At 39.7% G+C, this 22,692-nt stretch overlaps 3 protein-coding genes across 3 annotated transcripts; 1 reads left to right on the top strand and 2 right to left on the bottom strand.

The window, feature by feature from the left end:
* Nucleotides 1-617: 617 nt before the first annotated feature.
* Nucleotides 618-2,794, top strand: LOC128871741 (pre-mRNA-splicing factor Slu7). The gene is made up of 5 exons (XM_054113763.1): nucleotides 618-1,327; nucleotides 1,389-1,617; nucleotides 1,671-1,854; nucleotides 1,935-2,186; nucleotides 2,246-2,794. The coding sequence occupies exons 1-5, from the start codon at nucleotides 727-729 to the stop codon at nucleotides 2,756-2,758; spliced, it is 1,779 nt and encodes a 592-aa protein (XP_053969738.1). The 5' UTR covers nucleotides 618-726; the 3' UTR covers nucleotides 2,759-2,794.
* LOC128871740 (probable cleavage and polyadenylation specificity factor subunit 2) lies at nucleotides 2,773-5,496 on the bottom strand. The gene is made up of 6 exons (XM_054113762.1): nucleotides 5,246-5,496; nucleotides 4,918-5,183; nucleotides 4,180-4,837; nucleotides 3,658-4,121; nucleotides 3,360-3,604; nucleotides 2,773-3,296 (listed from the first exon to the last, which is right to left on the bottom strand). The coding sequence occupies exons 1-6, from the start codon at nucleotides 5,392-5,394 to the stop codon at nucleotides 2,832-2,834; spliced, it is 2,247 nt and encodes a 748-aa protein (XP_053969737.1). The 5' UTR covers nucleotides 5,395-5,496; the 3' UTR covers nucleotides 2,773-2,831.
* A 5,605-nt stretch (nucleotides 5,497-11,101) lies between these two features.
* Nucleotides 11,102-21,046, bottom strand: LOC128871738 (uncharacterized). The gene is made up of 3 exons (XM_054113761.1): nucleotides 20,705-21,046; nucleotides 12,130-12,686; nucleotides 11,102-12,051 (listed from the first exon to the last, which is right to left on the bottom strand). The coding sequence occupies exons 1-3, from the start codon at nucleotides 21,034-21,036 to the stop codon at nucleotides 11,468-11,470; spliced, it is 1,473 nt and encodes a 490-aa protein (XP_053969736.1). The 5' UTR covers nucleotides 21,037-21,046; the 3' UTR covers nucleotides 11,102-11,467.
* Nucleotides 21,047-22,692: the final 1,646 nt, after the last annotated feature.

Genomic DNA, 22,692 nt, shown 5'->3' with positions numbered 1-22,692 from the left:
TTGTATGGATATAGAGAAGGAGGTAAATGGAATCGCAATGGAATTGATCAAGTTACATTGACTCAAACGTGAAAAATTACGAAACATTTATCAAATTCATGAAAGATATGTTCAATTCAACAACACTAAGAGGCACCATCATCGATTTGACTTTTTCAAGATACATTACACTCAAAACACTACATTTCATTTCCTACTTTCATCGTCCTATTCTCAACAGAGAAATGGTTCATTACCATGCACACAGGAAGAAGGCATATGCAAATATAAATATGTGAATTTATATACATACATATGCGCATATACATACATATATATGCTCACTCAAGTAGGAGAGAGCCAGATGTCGAACGTTGCCGAACGCAGGGGCCGATTGTGCCTCTTTGTTCCGCGCTCTCACTGTTTTCTTTTGAAAAATGCAACCACTCCATCAGTACCGACTTTACAGATAGATATAGTTTATTTATTTAAAGTGAAACGCTAAATTAGCTCAAGTATGCATTGTATTGCCTCGCGGCCCACTTTTACAAAACCGATGTACTGTTCGATAAATATTGTTTCAAAATCAAAAATCGATACATTGCTTGCATCTTCGATAGATTCTGACAAATTTTTGTTTTGATCTTTTCACATTTTGTAGTATTCGTCGAAAAGAAACGCCTTCAATTTGTTTACGTAAAAATTTAAACATAAACAGATCAAAATAATCTATAAAAATCTGCAACAATGAGTTCAGGTGCCATACGAGCCCCTGTTTCACAACTCATCCATAACAAAGATGAAGATGTTGATAGTGAAGAGCCAAAGAAAAAATCACGCGAGGATTGGCGTAAGGCCAAAGAATTGGAGGAAGCCCGAAAAGCGGGTACCGCGCCTGCAGCTGTAGACGAGGAGGGACGAGATATTAATCCACATATTCCACAATATATTTCTAATGCGCCCTGGTACTACAACGCCCAGGGACCTACATTAAAACATCAGCGACCACAGAGGGAGGATGAACAAGGACAGTTGGAGAAACGAGCACCAAAAGGTTTGGACGTCACCAAGTTGGTGACAAAATATCGAAAAGGTGCTTGCGAAAATTGCGGTGCAATGACGCATAAGAAAAAGGATTGCTTGGAACGGCCTCGTAAGGTATTGGCAAAATATGCCGAATCAATTGTCGTGCATGATGAACATGTGGTGCAGGAGACAGCGGTAAACTACGATGAGAAACGCGATCGTTGGAGTTCATACGACCCAGCAAATCATAGAGAAATCATCGATGAATACGAAAAAGTGGAGGAAGCCAAGCGGCAGTTAAAAGCTGAGAAGCTTAAAAATAGTACGTGCTTAAGGAATATTTTTCAATATTTGATTCTAATTTCCGTACATTTATAATATAGATCCCGATGTTGAGCTCTCCGATGACAATGACAATGAAGATAAATATGTAGATGAAGTAGACATGCCTGGTACTAAAGTGGACTCAAAACAACGCATCACTGTGCGTAATTTACGTATACGTGAAGACACAGCCAAATATCTGCGTAACTTGGATCCAAACTCGGCATATTACGATCCCAAAACGCGGTCTATGCGAGACAATCCAAATCCAAATATGCAACCAGAAGAGTGAGTGAAATAAATTATTAAAACTAATAACATTACATATTGGTTACTTAAAGGGTCGAATTTGCGGGAGAAAACTTTGTGCGTTTCTCAGGTGATACCACAAAACACGCTACGGCCCAACTCTTTGCTTGGGAAGCACATGGAAAAGGTGTCGATGTGCATCTACTTGCTGAGCCAACAAAATTGGAGTTACTGCAGAAGGAGTACGACAAGAAAAAGGAGCAGTTCAAATCTAGTGTAAGTAAAAATTAACATCTACTCCATTTGCATCGTTGTACTTTCATGTGCATCATGGAGACTTTAATTTAATTTTATAGACGAAGGAACATATTGTGGAAAAATATGGCGGTGAGGAGCATTTGAATGCACCTCCGAAATCTTTACTATTAGCCCAAACGGAGGAGTATATTGAATACTCACGAAGTGGTAAAGTAATAAAAGGCATGGAAAAGCCAAAGGCGCGTAGTGTTTACGAAGAGGATGTGATGGTCAATAACCATACAACTGTTTGGGGTAGCTACTGGAATGGGGGACGGTGGGGTTACAAATGCTGCAAGTCATTTATTAAGGTAAATATTGTTTATTATTAAAGCATGAACTATAACTTTTTAATACATTTTTTTCGCAGAATTCTTATTGTATTGGCATGAAAGATCCCGAAACTGTGACCGACCTTCTACACCCTGCCGCAACTACTAGTGCAATCGAAACAGAAACCGTAGCAGAAGATTCGGCAGCTAAGGAGCCAAATGAAACATCGTCGTCTTCCTCTTCGTCGTTATCATCTTCATCGTCTACTTCATCTGAAGACGAAGTTAAAAAGTCGAAATTGGAAAATAAAAAAGCAAAGAAAAAATTAAAAAAACTTGAAAAAAAGCGGAAGGCCAACATCCAAAAACGAAAGGATAGAAAAGAGAAAGCAAGAGAAAAAGCTTTGCGTGCCAAAGAGAAAGCGCAATTGGAAGCTGCTCTGCAGGATATACGTGCCAAGTCGGGCAATGATGACGAAACGCACGATGAACGTAAACGTGGCTATAATAGCAAGTACGACGTTAAAGCACCTACGGAAGAGGAAATCGACGAATGGAAACGCAAACGGCAGCGCACCGACGATCCTATGTTACATTTTATGTCGCAATAAAGTTCTAAAACCAATGAAATGTGTGTGTTTTTCGTAGAAATATAATTTATTCCGACTAACTAATATCTAACAATTAAACGATGGCATATTGATCATAAAGTAATTCCCTAATTTTATAGTATTCTTCTGAGATGCAGCCCTCCATAGTCACTTTACCCGTATCCATTCGCCGTAGTGCCAGTGTGCCGTTGGCACACCACAGCACACCACCTGAAAACTCCGAGCTGATATTATTGCGCATGAGAACTTGCTTAAAGTCCGACAGCTTAAGTTCGTTGATTAAAACTGCATTGTGCACAGGTATTTCATCAGTTTGGAGCGTTTCGAGAGTGAGCGTCTTATCGTCTGATACTTCGACGTCCATGTTGTCGCTGTCGTGCTGTGTTGTACTCATGTCAATAGCCTGTGAACGGACGCCAATACGTGCATCCACCCAGGCCACTTCAGCATCTTTGCCTTTCTGGAATTGCAGTTGAGCAACCAGTCCCTCGGTTAAACGCACCTGATAGATATGCGATTCGGTGGTGGCATCAATCGTCTGCGGAAAGTGAATTCAAAGTTAAAATATTTGATTAAAAAAGAAATATGTGTTCACACGCACTTCACCCTTTTGCGGCGTAAAAACACGTGCGCCTATGTTTTGCTGACAATGCTTCGCTACAACGCTAGTTGCATCCTCCGTACCATGAACTACTATAACACGTCTGGGGCGCAATTGAGAAAGAATTTTCAGCATCGATTCACCATCCGAACGACCCTCAAAGTCGATACGTTGAATTTGGGCATTTATTTCAATTGTTTTCCTTTGGCTGGTACATTTTGTCGGCTTCTCCAATAATTGAACATCTGAGGGAAAGAATTTATAATAATTTAATTTGAAAAAGATATTGTATTTTTACCATTAGTGCTTGGTTTGTTCTCTTTCGTTTCCTCTTTCTTGATATTTTCTTTATTATGCTCATCCACTGTCGCTTCAAATCCGAGATCCGAAATCCGATAGTCATCTAAATTAATAATTTCGCCATACTCATCACACTTTATTTTTTCTTCGTGGAATGGGAACATAGCATAGTGTTTCTTGGTCGATTTAAAAAAGCCACTATGATGCCGTCCTTCTGGCCGCACAACGATGTCATGCTTACCGGTGATTACACTCATTTCTATGTCATCATCGGAATCAGAGCTGCTTTCCTCTTCTACATCCTGTTTAACAATCAATCGGTTGAGCTTTTCGCCTTGTGTGCGCAGATATTCTTCCAATTCAGCACCTTCCAACTCGATACGACGGCGAACGTCCAGTTCCAACTTACGTCCGGGCGAAGCATTCTCAATCAAATCCATTGCTAATGTGCCATGCGAAGACCTGATAACAAAAAACGAAAATGAATGTACTTAAATATTTGCCCAACTATACTTCTCACCTAGATGTTATAATAATGCTATTCAGTGGATTTGCCGCCCATTGCACAAAAAGCTCACGCGTAAACCCGCATTCCATGTCCGGGGTACTAGCCAACACAACCTTTGGACTGGGCATTTTCGCCAGCTCAGCTAAATTATGACAAAGCTGCATGTGACGAAATTGAAAGGGATTGTTACGTGCACCTTCGAAAGTCTTCATCAGCTTATCACTCATCCACTCAATTTGCGATTTCGCAAATTCAATTACATTATAACTAACATTATTCAACATTGCCAGGGAGTATGCCATCAAACCAGATTCTTTATTCTTCCAAAGTTGATCAAGCATATGCGCCAACTCTAGCACTCGGCCCGCTGTATCAACCGCAATAAGAACATTGCCATTATTGCGTACAGTCTGCAGAATGTTTGTCATCAGCTTTTCATCACGTGCTCGACGTCGTGCCTGTTGGTACTGTGCATTGTAAGCATCTGTAATTAGTAGCGAAGGGCGCTGAAGGCGCTCCAGCTCACATCCATTCAGATGACGTTCTTTTTTATGATTGAAATCTGTTGCATATACAATATCTTCCTCGCCAACTTTTAGAATCTTCCAGATAGTGCCGCCGATCATATGGCCCGCAGGAAGTGGCGTCACGGTGATGCCGTAGCCTTTACCTTAAACGAGACACGAAAGATGTACGAAACTTATTACCGCTTCTACCTTTACTTCATTTATGCCCATATGTTTAGCTCACCTTTTAGAGGCACAGTTTGATTGTATTTCAGCTGAATGATTTTATCAAATGCTGCATCCACATCGTCCAGCGAAAATAAATCAAAATCGTACATGTTATAATGCGACATATACAAATCGTACATAAACATTTGGCCCATTTTGTACACCGGAATGGTAGCATAGATTGGACAATTCATGCCGAGCTTGCCAACAAGGTAGGGCAGCGCACCTAAATGGAACACATCTGGATGTGACAAAAGCACCGCGTCGATTGTGTGTACATGTCTGGGAAAAATTAAAACAATTTGTTGAATATTATATACATAGGCGCTCTTCATCATCACTACCTTTTTAACTCTTTGATTAGGTTGGGATCGAATTTCTCGTCCCATCCGCAATCGAGCAGAATCCGCACCTCGTCAATTTGCAGTATATAGCAAGGAGGTGACTCGTCCATTGCACCGGATATTGTGTGAAGTTTTATTATAGAGGTCATTGCGTATAAATGCAATTAATTATTATGATAATGTCAATAATATTTTTGCACAAATTGTTATTTTACTTTGCCGGCTACAATTGATGTTGGCTAGCCGCTAGCGCTGGAAGCGCATTGATGATAAAATCGATACATCGATGTTTATACGGTTTTCCGAAATCGATAACGCATTTCGCGCCCAAAATGGTAAAATGCAACTATTTCAATTTCTTATGAATGATAATATTTTATTTTATTTTTTATTCAACACATAAACTAGTGCATTGCGGTGGTGTTTAGGTAGCGTGGATAAATGTTTGTAAATATTTTTTTTATCACGCAGTTTTTATATAAACAATAACTACTTGTGCAAGCAGGGATGATAAACTAAACAAAAATATTAGAATACTTAAAAAAATGTTGTATTTGTCAAGATAAACATTTTGAATAGTACGGAATTCAAAAGCATTACAAATTTGTATGGTCTTGTTATTGTTTTTAAATCAATTCGTCAGCAAAAATCTAAACAATCCTTAAAAAAAAACTTTTTGTACAAACTTACTTCATTTATAAATAATGTTTGTTTTAGAAACGCAGAAGGGGGAAAAAATTATAATTTATTCTATTCAAGTTAAATATAGGAAAAAATAAAGTCTATATTGTTATAAACATATTTTATTTAATCCAATTTATTCCGACGCGTAAAGGATTAACAATAAATTGAAGGTTTTTCTTCATAGAAATTGGTTTTCTAGTATTTTGGGTTTTTTTAATTATTATTAACGATATGAAGGAAAAACAAAGAGAATATATAGTTGATTTAATTGCGCAACTTGCTGCTAGTAATAAACAACTGGAGGAAATCCGTAAACGACGTCTACTAAAGTTGCGAAACTTATGGTAGCAATACGCAGGCGAAATTCGTTATTACATTTTATAATAAGCACTAACAGGCCAAAGCGTCTATGTAGACACGCATTTTTTCTTTAATATTAATACATAATTAATAAAATCTAACAAACATATTATTAGAATTATGTCTAATACTTATTTTCTTTGCCGGCGCCCATTTTATTTAGTGTTTACTTTGACGTTCCTCCTTACATTCGTAATAGTGATTGTCAATAGCACAGAAAACACAGGGTTGTATGGAAAAAAGTACCTTATAGTGGTAGTCGGTCTGTACGACCAACTCACTTATACCTTACAGATCCGTTGTGATACCATTGCGCTGCACAGGAACCCCATTTACTTTCCTTCGTGGAACCATTTTGTGGCTCTTATGAAACGTAGAATTGATCCCAACCCCACGCCAGAGAGCTCTGTAAAAGAATCGAAAAAGTATTTATCTAGACAACCTGCTCTGATTTTAGTTAGAGCTGGACAATTGTAAAGGAAGTGCTCAACTGTTTCTTCCTCTTCCTCATCTCTGCAACTTCTGCAATATTCATGGGAGAAAACTCTTAGTCTGTTGAGAGACTAAGCAATTCCTTTGTCCTTTTCTTGTTTATTTGCGACCATAGTAGCCTAGCTGTTACACATACATATATCTTCATCTCTGCATAACCTATTGGTCTCTTGGATAATATTGTTTTTTATTATTAGTTTCCTGTGCAACCTACGATCTTAGTATAGCCTCATTCATTGATTTAATGGCCGCCTGGCTATCCGACAATATATTTATAGTCGTTTTTGGTACGGCATGCGTATTTAGATATATAGCCACTTCTTTTATAGCTGGAACCTCTGCCTGATAGAAAAAACTCCGTAGCCAACCTTACCGTCTAGCTTGGAATCATCTGTATAAAAATGTAATCCCCCCTTCTCCATGGCCTTGGTGTCGGCACTCCCTTCTTGACGGTATACTCGTCTTGAAGATCCTTTCGAAGGTGAGTCTAGGAATAGAGTAATATATTTCTTGTTTGTGATTATTAAGAGAGTGCAAAATAGAAGCGTGACCAAACCACCGGTCTTTCCATAGCGCCATACTTTTGAGTCTGAGCGCCGAGGCGGTGGCCGCGTGTTCCCCTTTCAGATTTAGTGCAGGTAAATTGAATAGCACTTCCAGCGCTTTGTTTGGGGTAGTCCTTAAAGCACCAGAGAGGCATAAAAAAGCTGTTCTTTGGACCGTACTCATGATTTTAGCATAACTCGCCTTTTTAGCATAACAACCCCCTCTGCAGACCTGTCTGCTTAGAGTAGTGCTGCCTAATTTAGCCGTTACCTTTATTTTGGCAAGTATAGCTTCTATCAGCGCAACAACGTGTGGTTCAACTCCAAAATCGTCTAAAGAATTTGGCTCAAACAGGTGTCTGCAAGGGTGAAACCTGCGGTAGCGTCCTAACAGGAACTGCTTGCTGAGCAGTTTGTTGTGCTCCATTACAGGGAGCATCTGTGCCTTATTGTGCAGGTGTTGAAGCGGGGACATCAGTAGGCAACCGGTCGCTGTCCGAATAGCAGTATTTTGGCATGTCTGTGGCTTTATCCACTGCGTGTCACTGGGGCCAGGGGACCAGACAGGCCCAGAATAGTTTAGAACCGGCCTGCCTATTGCCTTAAATGCCGTTAGCAACAATTCTTTGTCTTTGCCCCAAGGAGAACCTTGTTGCGATTTTGGACTTTAGTGGCTATAGCGGTAGTGTGCGCAGAGAAGAAAATCCCAAAATTTTGGGATTGTTTACTGTCGTCATCGGTGTGTCATCGACTTTTACCTTTAGAGGCAGTTTGACCTCCTTTGTACAGGGGGTAATGAGGGTCGCCGTGGACTTAGTGGGGGAAAGTTGAAGATTCCTCGTAGCGAAAAAGCGAGAAAGGTCGGTGTGGTAGTTGTTCACTTTGCAGCACAAGCCATCGATGTCATTGCCCGACGCCATTGTCGTGCTGTCGTCAGCGTATGACAGGGAGACTCCCTCTGGTGGTTGGGGGAGTTTCGAGATGTAGAAGTTGAACAGCAAGGGTGAAAGGACACCACCCTGCGGTACACCTTGCTTAATCTTCCTCTGCTTTGATCACTGACGAGTGATTCAGTGACGACCGCCCAGGTAGTTGGCGGACCACTTCTTCAGCCCTAGCGGAAGTGTCGACTGATAAATATCATCTAGTAGTGTGGAATGGCTAACCGTGTCGAAGGTCTTCTTCAGGTTCAACGCTACTAGGACAGTCCTCTCGCAGGGGCGGTTTTGGTTCAGCCCGCGGTTTATCTGGGCGTTTATGGCGGTGAGTGCAGTAGTGGTGCTATGCACTCACCGGAAACCGTGCTGATGTGGGGCTGGGGCCAGGTGTTTCGTGAAGAGTGGGAGTAGGATGGCTTCAAGTGTCTTCACTACTGGAGAAAGGAGAGTTATTGGACGATAAGATTCCCCTTGGTTGGCGAGTTTCCCAGGTTTCAGTAGTGGGACCACTCTCCCTGCTTTCCACTTCTCAGGGATGATGAGAGTGGCCAAGGACAGATTGAATACCCTTGTGAGACATTCTACTCCCAATGGTCCCAGGTGCTTTAACATCAGCGCGTTCAGTCCGTTGGCTCGCTTTTGATGATTTTGATTTGTTGGTGGCCCCCTGAACCTCATCACTGGAGAAGGTAAGTGGCGCACTGTCGTTCGTCAGTTTGTGCAGCCGTCTGGTGGCACGACGCTTGGTTCTGTCGGCCGGAGGATGCAGTGTAAAGTCGGCTAAAATAGCTCGCGCATCTATTCGGGTCCGACGAAGTGCAACTGTTGAAGGTGATATCCACCTTGTCGTTGTGCTTCGTCGGGTTCGACAGCGACCTAACGGTAGACCAGAGCTTACTCACACCAGATACTCAACCCATTTAGTCCGCTTATGTTGATCTACCGGTTGCCGGATCTCCAAATTGGGATCCCTTATGCGGGGATCCCCTGGATCTATCTGACGTAGGTGGTCACGCTCGTTTGCTAAACTGGCTGCTTTGGCTGGGAAATTAGGACGAATGACCTTGAGCCTTCCAGCAGGGATGAAGCGAGCCGCCGCAGCAGCTGCGAGCACCTTGCGGAATGCGCGTTCGCCTGCGCGCACATCAGTGGGGATGGGAAGAGTGGCGAAGTTGCTGCAATTGCCCACTACCCTAGTGGGGGCGTCGTCGTTCACAGTGTTGAATGTCGAATCGTTTATCTGCTCTGCCAGTAGTTGTCCCCTACGATCGTTTGGCCGGCTTGAATGCCAAAGATCGTGATGCGCATTGAATTCACCTACAACCAATCGGTTTTCACCTCTGCGATAGATTCGAATGGGTGCGTCAACAAACCCGAACCTTACGACGTTGTTTTTCTGCGCCAGTGGGGCTAGCGATTCTCCATTGAGGATGAGCAGCACCTGTCGCCTACCTTCTACTGGCTCTTCTATTCTACCTACCTTCCAATAATGGGTTGGCAGGTCTCTATTGCAGGATTTGAAAATCTCCGCTATTTTATTTGGCTCTGCTGGCTCGGCCGGAATCCAAACTCGAGCTCGAGGCCTGTTTGGAATTTCATCCTTACTGACCGCTTCGATGTGGGTGACCTATTGTCTTCGCAGGCGATGAGTTTAGCTCTACCTAGCCTGTGTCATGACAAATGGGAGGAGGTCCGGAGTGTCCCTCTAGGACCTGGAGGTACACTTCGGCAATAGCCTCATCAATCCACGTCCATTTTTTCTTAGAAATGGCTTCTTCCTCTTCTCACTTGTCCATGATGGCCAATATCTCACCGTCGCCCTTTGGAACCTCACTAAAGTTTGGATGCTTTTGGTCATCTACCTATTGTCTTTTGGCGACCCTTTCTATTGTCTGCTCTGCAGACCATTCATTTTTGGTCCCACGAGTGTCGGACAAGAGAGGTCCGCCTGTGCAGAGGTCAGTATGCACAGGTAACATTAGATAGAACCGGAGGGTACCAGTTATCCGGAGCACTTCGTTCGCGACTGGGCTATTTTTTGTCTGGGCTGAACGTCGGAAAAGCTTTGTTGCTCCCAAACCCACAAAAGGGTAATTCCCTCAGTTAAAGCAAAACGGAAACGACCCGCAGGTCCCAAGACAATGAGTTAAATGGCAATGACAGTGACAAAGTAGAGTGACAGCTACCGTAATCTATTTTTAGGAGCCAGCTAGCTATCTCTCAAAAATATCATAATCAAATAGATCTCACTTCGGCTGAATTCTTGAAATCTTACCATTGGCTGTCGAGGGCTTCCGGCATTAGAAAACCCTTCTCTTAATACTTTGATGTCTAATGACCATATTGGAAATATGTATATCCTTGGACCTAAAATCGGAATTTTACACACAAACACCCTCGGCTACGGCCGGAAAAATAAATTTGCTACATCACAGACAATTTAGTGCATGCACTAAACTCCAGGCGGGAATAACGAAATTGGGATATTGGGGAATATTTGTTTTTTAAAAGTGAAGTCTTTGTGAGTAAGCCAACAACGATTCCAGAGCAGAGACACAATATTCGGATTGAGATTGATCTCTGCGATACCGTGTGAATGTGTCCTTGAAAATTTGAATTCTCGCATGATAGCCTAAAAATTGTGCGCCATTATTTCTTATGCAAATCTACGGACCTAGATTCGTTCAAACAACTGACGTTGAAGAAAGACTAGGTGCTTATAATTAGAACCAGTTTGGTCGAGAAAATGAAAAAATCGTCTGTCGGACATTTTTAAGGTCATAACAGTTTAGTAGATGTCTAATGGGATAAGAAAACGTATTTTTATCGGTTTTTATTTCTCATATCGATAAAACTCTACATAGAATGTAATAAAGTTAATTATAAATTAGTATAAATAAGTATGAGTAATATTTTTAGAAATTTTTAGCGTTAATAAAATATGGTACTTTCGAATCGAGTCCACAATCCACGGTTGAGTTTCAAATACAATTAAAAAAATATTTGTCGTACCCTTAGCACTAATAGAAGATTTGGTCAACCACTTCACATACGTAAACCTATTACGCCATGGACCGCTCTCCGAGAATATTTCTAGAAGAAATTTACCAAAGATTGTGAACTCGATCTTGAAAAGTGAATGGCTATACATCACAAGAATCTTTATTGGCTTTTAACAGCAGAATGCTCCTGTAATTCTGCCATCAATCAAATAATTTTAATTCACGTGTGATCTTTTTAATCTTATTATCGAGCGTTTTGTCCTCAGTTTCACAGATATAATAATGTCTCGAAGTACATTCCTGTCCGTAGTAATTGTAAATGTGTTTCGCTGGATTATACGAGAGACGCAAGCATCGACCCTGACCTTCAATTTCGACGGTATTGTTAAGAATGTTTTCGTTGATGGAAGAATCTTCTTCGTCTTTATTTTTATCCTTATCATCACCATCCACATCGATTGTATTGCTCTCTGTATTATTGGCATGTAAAATGGCGATTGACGTAAGATTCATATTAGGATTAACGGGTTTTGCTGAATTTGACCAAATCCAAAGCAATCCAGGGTTCAAGCCGCCTAACCAATAATCGCGACCACGGTGTTGAGGTTGATTTAGTATGTAAGCCATTATCTCTTCATTTTCCGACACCTTTTCAAATTCAGCGAGGTGTGCATTGAGCCCCTTACAAGCAGAATTTGCGGTCTTCCAGTTCACCTGCTGCTGACTGTTGATGTAATAGCAATTGTCGCTGATGCGAGTAAAATTCGTTGGACAAGGATCACGAACTGAAATTGTAATTAATATTAGTTAAAAGTTAAAAAAAAAAAAAAATAATTATATGTAGGAATGATTATGTTAATCACCTTCTTTCTGATTATTCCCCGCCATCAAATAGTAGATTAACTGCTCGGCACGACGAATGCGACTCTCCAAGTAATCAACGCGGTACACAAGCTTCTCTATGGCGCCCAGTAAATATAAATCATTTTCGGTTACGGCACGAAATGGTGGTTGTGGACCGGTATGTTGTACCGGTGGTGAGGGGTGGTGCTGTTGCACAGGCACTGGCCGTACCGGTTGACTACTGCTGCTGCCTCCTCCCCCCAAACCAAATAGTTGTTGGAAAAACCCCGGTTGTTGACGTTGCTGTTCCTGCATTTGTTGCTGTTGTATCATTTGATTGGTCATGGGTCGAAATTGTGGGTTCACTACATGAACGGGCGGACGCATGTGTGGCTCCAATTCAACCGCTTCACCAATGCGTTTTGTTATATAGACATTTGGGCGCTTGTAGGCCGATGAATGATAAGTTAACGGTCCTTGCATACCAATTGGCATGTTCGGGCTCATCATAGACATATCGTTTTGGCTGGGAATAAATGGAAGATCTTTTGACGTACGAGCACTGGGACTTGATTGGCTGCAAAAAGTCAATAAAAGAGAAAATTTTAATTTGGAAATTTAATATTCTAACACCGTAATAATAACAATAATAATAATAATAATTAGCCCCACCTATTTGTGGTGTGCGTATTAATTTATTTTCACAAATGAAGGGACCTTCGAACAGCAGATGATTTTTATGAGGAGCTTTTTCTCTTTAGAGAAATTTGTTGTGCAATTGGATATTGGCAAACAGGTATTCTATGGAGAAATCCTGATTAGGAAAGGGGCTGGATTTATGATTCAATAGCTAAAAGAATTTGTTTGGGCAGAAAGTTCCAAGCAGACAATTGACAGATCGAAAACGGCGTTAAATAAATGAACTCCCAAATGGATATATGAAACTGGTACCACACTTTCCGTTGTGTTTCAGACCGAAATTCTTACAAACACAACATGCGTCAGCATATTTCGATTTTATAAGGTTTAATAGACGGTGGCGTTGGTTGGTGCATGACTACCATTCGGGAGTGCGTAGGTTAGAATCCCCGTGCATGAAACAGCAAAATAAAAGAACAAGTTTTTTCTAATAGCGGTCGCCAGTCGGCAGCAATGACAAACATCCGAGCGTATTCTGCAAGAAGAATCTCCTCTCGTTCGGAGGCGACTGAAAACTGTAGGCCCTTTCATTTGTGGAACAATATCAAGACACAAACCACAAATAGGAGAAGGAGCTCGGCCAAACACTTAACAGAAGTGCACGCGCAAATTATTTATTTATTTTTTTAAGGTTTAAAGACGTCTTTATTGCCATCTTTCAGATAACGGAGCGGTTATCAAGACGTTACTGTATTTTGCTCGATAGGTCGCCACTTGGGGATTGCAGACGAACTCGTTTGACCAAACCTATGACATACCCATATGAGGTAAGAAAATGAGACATACAATGGAACCCGGTACCGATATGATAAGCCGCGCTGGATAAATTATTTTTTGTAATAATAATTTCTCTTTCCCTTTCTGAAAGTAAAACGGATGGTTATATTTACTAAAAACCCGCTACACTGTAGGACAATGGTTAAATATCGATTATGAGTTTATTAATAGTTTTTATTAAGTGCTTCAAAATGAAATAAAAAAGAAGTTTTTAGGATTAATCGACCTCCGGCTATGAAACTTAAAAAATAGGTATTCAAGCGAAAAGCTACGAAACTTAAAAACCCTACATTTCAACAACACGCAACCTCCATCCGAATATTTCCGCCATATTGCGTAGCGGAACATTGAAACTAAGAGTTAACTTCTCCCCTTAACGCACTCTCTCTGTCGCTATCTACAAACGCCTGCGATCTGCATCGCCTCGAGCGCTGCTTTTGCATTTTGTATAAGTAGTAATTTTTGTTCAAAATTCCTGTACACGATTAATTACTAATGGGGAAAGTTACAATTAGCGATTGAATTTAATTTACAATTAAAAATTAGTGGATAACTGGATCCTGTAAAACACATTTTAGGTGCCCCGGGGCCATATTTTGAGCGGTAGTGATACCAAAATGAAACATAGATCTAACCACTACTCTCTTAACAGTAATTCTGTATGCATATATGGCGTAAAAAGGACTAGGCAGTTTTAATTAAATAGGTTAATTGTTATTTTTCTTTCATGGAACAATTAAGCCTGGGTCAAATTTGTAAGAAAATTCGAATGCCAGAAATGCATTATTGAAATATTATTAGGTGACAGATATCTTGATATTTAGTTTAAGAAAAAAATCTACAAGAAGGGCAGGGTCTATGCGAGGAAGCAATAGACAACTTTATCTCCGCTAAGCCCCATATAAAATACGGAAGCTCCTCTGGCGAGGACTTGGTAGCAGAAGAATTTGAACGGGAAATAATAAATGGACCTCAGCTAACAAAGGTTGAAATGTATTGATGTCGTCGTCCAACCAGACGCAAATGTTCTATAGCGCAGCGATTCCATTTATTCCCTTTGAATGTTCCTGTGCCAGTGAGACAGCGCACTGTGAGATTATGTTCAAACAGGCAGCTAACTGCCATTGAAAAACACTTCAGCAATTTAAGCGTTAATTGTAACCCAATTTAATTGGAACTAAGTTTATGTCCGCTTCTCTACGCAACCCTGCAAGTGTGATAGAATATGTATTCAATTCGCCTTGTATATTTAAAGAATAATATTTTTTTGTTTTGCTTTACTAGACCCGAAACAGAATTTCAATATTTGATTTTTTTTTACAAAAGAACCAGACCATCTAATTCCAACGCAAAATTGGCCGCTAATAAGCGGAAATCCACATACAGTTTGTCTCACAATTCTTTTCACAATGTAATGTTGTATAGCAGGGCTTGCATTAACTGAAAACATTGCTCTGCTCTCGCTACTACTCTGAACTTGAACAGATAGGTACAAGCAGGTAGCGTAAAACACGCGATCAGCTGTTTTACACCGCTCCGAGCTACGATTCGTTACTGCTAGTAGCTCAGAGTACTAGTCAAAAAAATTGTTCACTATTCTCTGTCGTTGCAATTTCCCGGAGCGTTATTTGCGAAATTATTCAAGTGTACTCCAGAAGTTGTACTTCTGTTGCGCTTCTACTACTCCCATAGCTGCTACTTGAGCAGTGATCATTTTTGTTTTGTTAGATGCCTTTTTTGTATGCAGTTTTGCGGTGCTACACTGAAAATATAACCGGCAAATTCGGTACGTCCGTATCCTGCAAGTTGTAGGTATGGTTAAATAGAACTGAAAATTATGTTTTTTATTGTTCCTGAACCCTCTTACTTTTTATATTAAAAAAAAAAACGTAAATGTTTGATATCTATTGAAATCTTAACGACTTATTATTTATATATGTATGTCTATTATTTGTGACGCTATAGGGTAGCAATTTTTCTTGACTAGTACTTTGAGCTACTAGCAGTAACTAAACGTAGCTTGGAGCGGAATAAAACAATTGATCGCGTGTTTTGCGTTACCTGCTCCACTACTCATTTGTTCAAGTTCAGGCGTTTGTTTTTTGTTTTTTTGATATCGCCTTCTATTAGATCCTGTGATCAATAAACAAACCGCAGGTACTTAACAGTAAACTATTTTCTTTTTGTAATATTATATATACAGTAGGTTCTGTTTTTATGCGGCTTTTTTTTATGCGATTTTGAAATAGTGCGGTTTTTTTTTAAATTACAAAATGCATGTCGACCTATCGGGAATTGTACATATAAACAAGATTCTGAACCAGCTAAGCAAAAACTCATCACAGATTACATCAGAAATGCTAACCCTACAAGTATGGAAGATATATAAAGATATAATTTTCAAAGATACAATATTTTGTTTATGCGATTTTATTTAATTATTTCAGATTCATGCGGTCTATGGAACGTATCTAATATATAGTAATAATATGGGACTAGTGCCCTTTTTTATGCGATTATTTCAGATTTATGCGGTTTTAGCATTTGAAACGTATCTATAGTTTTACTATAGAACTAGTAGCTTTTTTTATGCTGTTTTTTTTTTATTCTGTTTCTTGTGGAACGTATCTACCGCATAAAAACAGAACCTACTGTATATGTTTTGTGTTGCTCTAACCTATGTTGGGCATTAATGTGTTGTTTTTGTATGATGAGACCAAAATAATGCTCTATAACCACGATGGACTCAACAGAGGTTGGGTTAATCCGATAAAAACATTACAAACAAGTACATTATTTCCACACTGAAGCATGGGAAGCTACGTGTTATGGTATGGGGTTTTATTTGTGGCAAAGGTGTGGGGGAAATTAAAATTATTGAAGACAGCATGACAAAAGATCCACTGTTTTTGGCACCTAAAGACGACCTGTTACCCACAGTTTAATTTGGAGAGAAATTTGATGGCACGCAATGGAGCAATCCAGATTGCATTTGACGGATATTTTCTTTACCGATGGGTCCAAGAATGAAATAGGGTCTGGAGCCGAATGGTGCTTAAGCGATAGTAATAAGTATCACTATGCTATCGGGGAAATGGCAACTGTTTTCCAAACGGAAGTTTTTGCCATCCTGAAAGTAGCCGAATGGGTAATCGAGAGGAGATGGAGCGGGAAACAGATTGGAGTTTTCAGTGACAGTCAGGCTGCACTGAAAGCCCTGTAGAACGCGAAGCAAACCTCAAAGATTGTTCACGAATGTAAGAAGAAGCTTAATTCTGTCGCAAGACAAAACAGGCTTGTACTTAGATGGGTTTCAAGACATTCCGGTGTTCGAGGAAATGAAATTGCCGATGAATTGGCCAACCGTGGATCAGCGGTTCCCCCACAAGGGCCAGAGCCAATAATCGGAATCAGTTCCGATGAGTGATGGTCCGGTCTAGAACGCTGCAGAATTGCAAAGTGTTTTGTGACAAGTCCAAACAGAAAACTGTCAAACTTTCTACTAAAACTTGGAAGGAAAGACGTTGGGTTGATGATCGGTATCATTACACGACACAACCTATGGGGTCAGCATATGACCACCATTAGAATCATTGAGGACCCAATGTGCCTGTCGTGCTTGGAGAAGGTGGATATCTCTGAGAACTTTCTCTGTGAGTGTCCTGCTTTTGCTAGAGCACGGCTACGAGTTTTGGGATCCGATGTTGTGACAATAAGTAATATTCGGTCTCTGAAACAGGAGGATATTTACAGATTTGCCAAATAATTTATCTCTATCTCCGTCTCTATTCTTTCTTATCTCTTTCTCTGATACTTTTCTCCTTCCCTCCTTGACTATCTACCATTTTTCCAGAGCTTTAAATACAATGGGATTTTTAACCTGGTGCTCCTTGGCTCGACCTTTTCAAATTTTAATTTCAATTTTCATGACAAAAGAAATCTATTTAGACATTTCACATAACAATTTCAAACGAAGTTTGCAAAACTTTGGACTCACTGATGTAGAAGATCGAAATAAATCATTACTTAAATTATACTAATACAATGATCCCCAGCACAAATCTTACATACGCTGGCCTTGGTTGCTACACAATTGCTCGAAAGTCGTATATACTCCTGTCCATAGTGCAATTCCTTGAACACCGGAGTCTCCTGTCAATCCAATTGAAAATTTATGGTCGCATTTGAGAAATAAAATGACAAAAAGGTGTCCTACAAACAAAGACAACTTGATTCGATGCATCAAAGAGGAATGGGAATGGGAAAGATTCCACTGGAATATCCCCTAAAAAAACCAATTTCAACAATGGCCAGGAGGTTACAATCGGTAATCGGTGCCGCAAGTGATCACACCAAAAATTAACATAAAAATAGTCATGTGCATTTACTTGATCTTTTATTTTGTTGATATGTGAAATGCATTTTGAAACAATGCCGAATATAACTTATTTTTTTAATATCTTTTTTTCTCATAAAGGGCGGAAAAATTGTTATGGTTGGTTGGTTGGTTTAAGGGTGACCCCGCATCGGAGTGCCACATAGACCGCAAGTTGGGTCCGTTGTATTGCCTTAGAGCTCATTATATTATATGATTTCCCCACCTAACCGAGATTTTTATTATAGATTTTGGTCAAAGATATTAATTCGTTTCGAGAATTTTATGACAGTTTCGATTTTCAGGTCCGAGAGTACTGAAAGATTGTCAATTGTTGGAGAGCCTGGAATGGCGAGTCGACTTCCGGCTAGGCCGGGACAACTGCACAGCAAATGCCTGCTCGATACTTCCTCACCTTCGTCCTCGCAGTATCTGCACAGGTCGTTTTGAGGAACCCCGAGCCGACGTGCATGAGTGCCCAAAAGGCAGTGGCCGGTGATAAGAGATATTATATGCCTTAGTTCGTGTTTCGAAAGACTTATAAGGGTTTTTGTCTGTTTCAGATTGTAAGATGGCCAGATTTGTCTGGTCGTAACGCAAGTAGTTTCCACTCGCCACCTCCGATCAGCAATGCTGTGAAATTCTCGATCAATGATCATTTTACATGTTGAGAGCGGAGTGTGGGTTGTGGGTAAGTTACTAACATTTGATTGCGCAGCTCCAGCTCTTGCGAGCTCATCAGCTTTGCAGTTACCTTCGCATCCACTGTGACCCGGTATCCAGATAACTTGGACACTTATTTCGTTAAGAGATAAGAGACAGGATCGAACCACATCTGAGTGGGTATAAGAGGAGCTGAGTGCTCGAACGGCCGCTTGACTGCCAGTGAAAAAGCGGATATCCTCTAGTGATATTCTCTTTTCTAAGAGAGTTTTCGCAGCATACCAGATAGCGCATACTTCCGCTTGGAATACACTAAAGTAGTCGGGTAATCTAAATAATAGATTGATGTGAAAGGAATTGGAAAAGATTCCAAATCCCTCTTTATCGTCTTGTTTTGAACCATCTGTATATATAATCAGAGGGCCATCGATTTCGGTAAGATTTGCCTTCCATTCTTCCCTAGTTGGGAGTGAACAGGAAAATAGCAAGGGTGGTGATGGAAGACTTACATGATAGTCTATGTCGGAAGAGATAACAGTGTTCCTGTTCAGTATGGCCGAATGGCCAAGATACTTATTCCATTTCGATATAGCATTCATGCGTGTCGCTGCTTTCGCTGCAATCGCTTTGCCAGCCAAATCGATAGGGGACAAGTGAAACAACGTATTTAGAGCCTTAGTAGGTGTTGTACTTAAGCATCCTGTTATCAGGAGGCAGGCTGTTCTTTGGACTCGATCAATTGTGGCTACTCTACACCGTTTTTCGAATGGTGTCCACCATACAACCGCACCGTAGAAGAGTATCGGTTTGATGATCGAGGTATATATCCAATAAATGATCCGAGGTGAAAAACCCCAGGTTTTGCCTATAGCTTTCTTACAAGTATAAAGAGCTATGAAAGCTTTTTTACATCTGTTTTCAATGTTCAATTTCCAACTCAACTTCCTATCTAGAATTACTCCTAGATATTTAGCTGAATCTGATAGAAGTAATGATTCCCCTTTTAAAGTTATTGTTTGCAGTGGAGGAGATTGTTGTTTCTTATTGAAGAGAACAAGATCTGTCTTTGCTGGATTCGCATTTAGTCCGCATTCGGTGCACCATTTTGGCAGAATATTGATTGAGCATTGCATGAGCTCAGTGAGGGTATTCAGGTGTTTGCTTGACACGCAGAGAGCAATATCATCTGCATAGGCTACAACCTTGCAGCCTGCTTTTTCCAGATTTCGAAACAAACTGTTTATAGCGAGATTCCAGAGAAGGGGTGAAAGTACTCCGCCTTGAGGAGTGCCTTTGACGGCGTACCTTTTTACGCGGCTTAGCCCGAGCTCTGAAGTGATTATTCTATTTTGGAGCATTTGTTCGATCATCTTTCGGATGGAGTAATTAATACCCAATTTTGCAATTTCAGACAAAATAGCTATGGGTTCAATATTATTAAAAGCACCTTCTATGTCCATAAATGCGACAAGAGAGTACTACTTATTGTGAAGGGAAGTTTCCACTGTTTGCACCAGGGAATGAAGTGCCGTTTGAGTCGATTTCCCTTTAGTGTAGGCGTGCTGTGTCTCAGAGATCAGCTTAGTATCAAGTTTGGGTTGAGGTTGTTTTGTTATAATAATAAATAAATATGAGCATTACTTTCGAAATATTTGACCTTACCAAATATTTTCATATGAAAAGATTTATGAGACATATTGTAATTTGTTTCTGCTATGTAGTTTTCTATACTTATACATCGCCAAATAACGTTTTTGGATTAAAAATAACAATGTAGATGAAAAAACTTCTAATATCTGGAGAACCCGTTAACCGATCAAAACAAATGGTATACCAAATTAGAGGTAATTAAATAATAATAATAATCGTTTTGATTTTTAATCCATCGCTAATTTCACAAGACCTAATTTCAATTTATTAAGAGACATACCTACAACTCATACTTCAAGCCTATGCAATCTAAATTACATGCAGATTTTGACTTTATTCAATATTGACGTCCATCAAATTACATTTATACATTACATACAAATTACATTACTTAAGTTAATATTTTTTCAAGGTCAAGCCTCAAAACTTACCTCAATACATAATCCTCTAGAAATTCCGACCAGACCAAGGGGGAAGCGTTTTCTAATGAAATGGCACTGCTCGCTAAACCAGCAAATGAATCATTCGCATACTTAAGCGAATTTGAGGTTTGTCCATCATTTATGGCTACATTGCATAACACCAAATTGGCCAAGTTTAAAACATAAAAAACAATTGCCACCATCATCCACTTAGTAAATGGTTGTATTCGAATACGGGTAATATCACTAACATAACCGTTATTAGTATGACCAGCGGCGGCGGGGTAACTTAAGAATTCAATGTCACACTGATTTCGCTTGCGTTCCACTTTCGCTTTCATTGTAATGCTTCTTTTTTTTAAATGATTTTTACGAAATTGTTGTTGTAAACTATGTGACACTTCTTAAATATGATAAAACGTTTACAAAAAAACACAAAATTTATATGGAAAATATTTTCTACATATATTTACTTTGTGCACTTTTCACTTATTTTATTATTTATTACATTTTTTATTAACACCATTGACATTTCATCTATTCGAACGTCCACTCGTCACTTGGATAAAGATTCAACTGAAAATATCACTTGGTTGCAAATGTCAGTTTAAAAATTTGAATATCTTCACAACAACATACCTAAAAAAGTACATATGTATGTACCAGTATACCTACAACAGTCAACAGTCAACTGTTGCCTGAAAATGAATAAATACACCATCGGACGTCCAAAAACTTATTAGTCTTCAACTTAAGCAGTAAAAAAGCACATTTATGCATTCGCTTAAGTACGCACACATATTTATGCATGTACATATGTTTCTATGCTTACATGAGCATGGGCATGCCCAGTACCGGCACTGCGAGTACTCGGCGCTGGATCTCAACCACGGCCACTTTCAGCCACTGTCACTTGGCACTCATTTACCAATGCGTGTTGTTGTTCCACACCTTAGTCGCTTAAACTGCACGCATGCGCATAAAGACATCAGTCGAATATTTTAAAAACTTTCTCCATTTACTCATTGCTCACACAACAAAATTTCAACACAATTAAAGGGTAGGCCGTGCGTTGATTAAAATTTGTAAAAATTCCTCAAAAATATCGTTCATTGTTTTTCTGCCTTTTTTAATTATTTAGTTCGCTAAGACGGCTGAGAGCACTTTTATCGAACACAGCGATTTCTTGATGCGCTACATATCAGGGTGTGCAACTTTGCTGAAGTAAAAAATGGTCCACGTTCATGATTCTGTAACAGAAATGGCTTTCTCAGCAGCATTTTCGCAAAAACAGTCAATGGCGCCATCCCTTTAAGATTGGCAATAAACTTTCAACTCTCATCAAACTACGACTCTCTTTGGTTAACTTGGGTTTTTGACAATTACGTGAGAGTTCGATCACCAGATGCAGATATTCACATAGTCATTGAGGTAAAAAAGTTTCTCGTCCGAAATAGCTTTTTAGTAATCGCGGTCACTTTTAAGAAAGCGTTCAATTAGTAGCAAAATATCAGGTGAGTTGAATATAAATCAGCCGATGGTCAACCCTTTATATACGGGCATATGCGCATATCAACATAAATATTCACTATACAGCTCTCAGTGGCAAATAAATTGGAAAATAAATAAAATCATTAAAAAACTGGTGGAGCATTTAATTTTTTATTTTTAATTCCTACGTGCATATATACACCAACACATATGCACATACATAGCTCTTTCGAATAACTCACTTTCTTGTACTCCTACATTCATATAATTAGTTAAAATCTCCCAGCTGAGCAATCAAAACTGTGATTTCAATAATAAAACTACCAATCAACATTGATTTTTTTGCACTTGATGCTGTAATAATGAACGATGAGATCCGAACTGCCGTCGCTCCACCGTGCAGAGACCAATTTGGATAAAGATTATAAGGGGATAAGCATGGGATGATGATCGATTTTTGCGTTACTCTTTTTGGTTTCTCTAAATGGAAAGTAATACAACACAGG

This window comes from Anastrepha ludens, chromosome 2 (assembly GCF_028408465.1).
Source record: "Anastrepha ludens isolate Willacy chromosome 2, idAnaLude1.1, whole genome shotgun sequence".
NCBI lineage: Eukaryota > Metazoa > Arthropoda > Insecta > Diptera > Tephritidae > Anastrepha > Anastrepha ludens.
Note: the sequence above shows the minus strand (reverse complement) of the source record. Positions and strands in the feature narration are given on the sequence as shown.

What these genes read in the sequence shown, in the direction of transcription:
- LOC128871741 (XM_054113763.1), top strand. Translation starts at nt 727, where the DNA reads ATGAGTTCAGGTGCCATACGAGCCCCTGTTTCACAACTCATCCATAAC. An exon ending in AGCTGAGAAGCTTAAAAATA is followed by an intron (nt 1,328 to 1,388) that starts GTACGTGCTTAA and finishes TTTATAATATAG; the next exon opens with ATCCCGATGTTGAGCTCTCC. An exon ending in GCTGCAAGTCATTTATTAAG is followed by an intron (nt 2,187 to 2,245) that starts GTAAATATTGTT and finishes TTTTTTTCGCAG; the next exon opens with AATTCTTATTGTATTGGCAT.
- LOC128871740 (XM_054113762.1), bottom strand. Translation starts at nt 5,394, where the DNA reads ATGACCTCTATAATAAAACTTCACACAATATCCGGTGCAATGGACGAG. An exon ending in CTAATCAAAGAGTTAAAAAG is followed by an intron (nt 5,184 to 5,245) that starts GTAGTGATGATG and finishes AATTTTTCCCAG; the next exon opens with ACATGTACACACAATCGACG. An exon ending in GAACAAACCAAGCACTAATG is followed by an intron (nt 3,605 to 3,657) that starts GTAAAAATACAA and finishes TCTTTCCCTCAG; the next exon opens with ATGTTCAATTATTGGAGAAG.
- LOC128871738 (XM_054113761.1), bottom strand. Translation starts at nt 21,036, where the DNA reads ATGAAAGCGAAAGTGGAACGCAAGCGAAATCAGTGTGACATTGAATTC. An exon ending in CTAGAGGATTATGTATTGAG is followed by an intron (nt 12,687 to 20,704) that starts GTAAGTTTTGAG and finishes GACTTTTTGCAG; the next exon opens with CCAATCAAGTCCCAGTGCTC. An exon ending in GGGGAATAATCAGAAAGAAG is followed by an intron (nt 12,052 to 12,129) that starts GTGATTAACATA and finishes TTACAATTTCAG; the next exon opens with TTCGTGATCCTTGTCCAACG.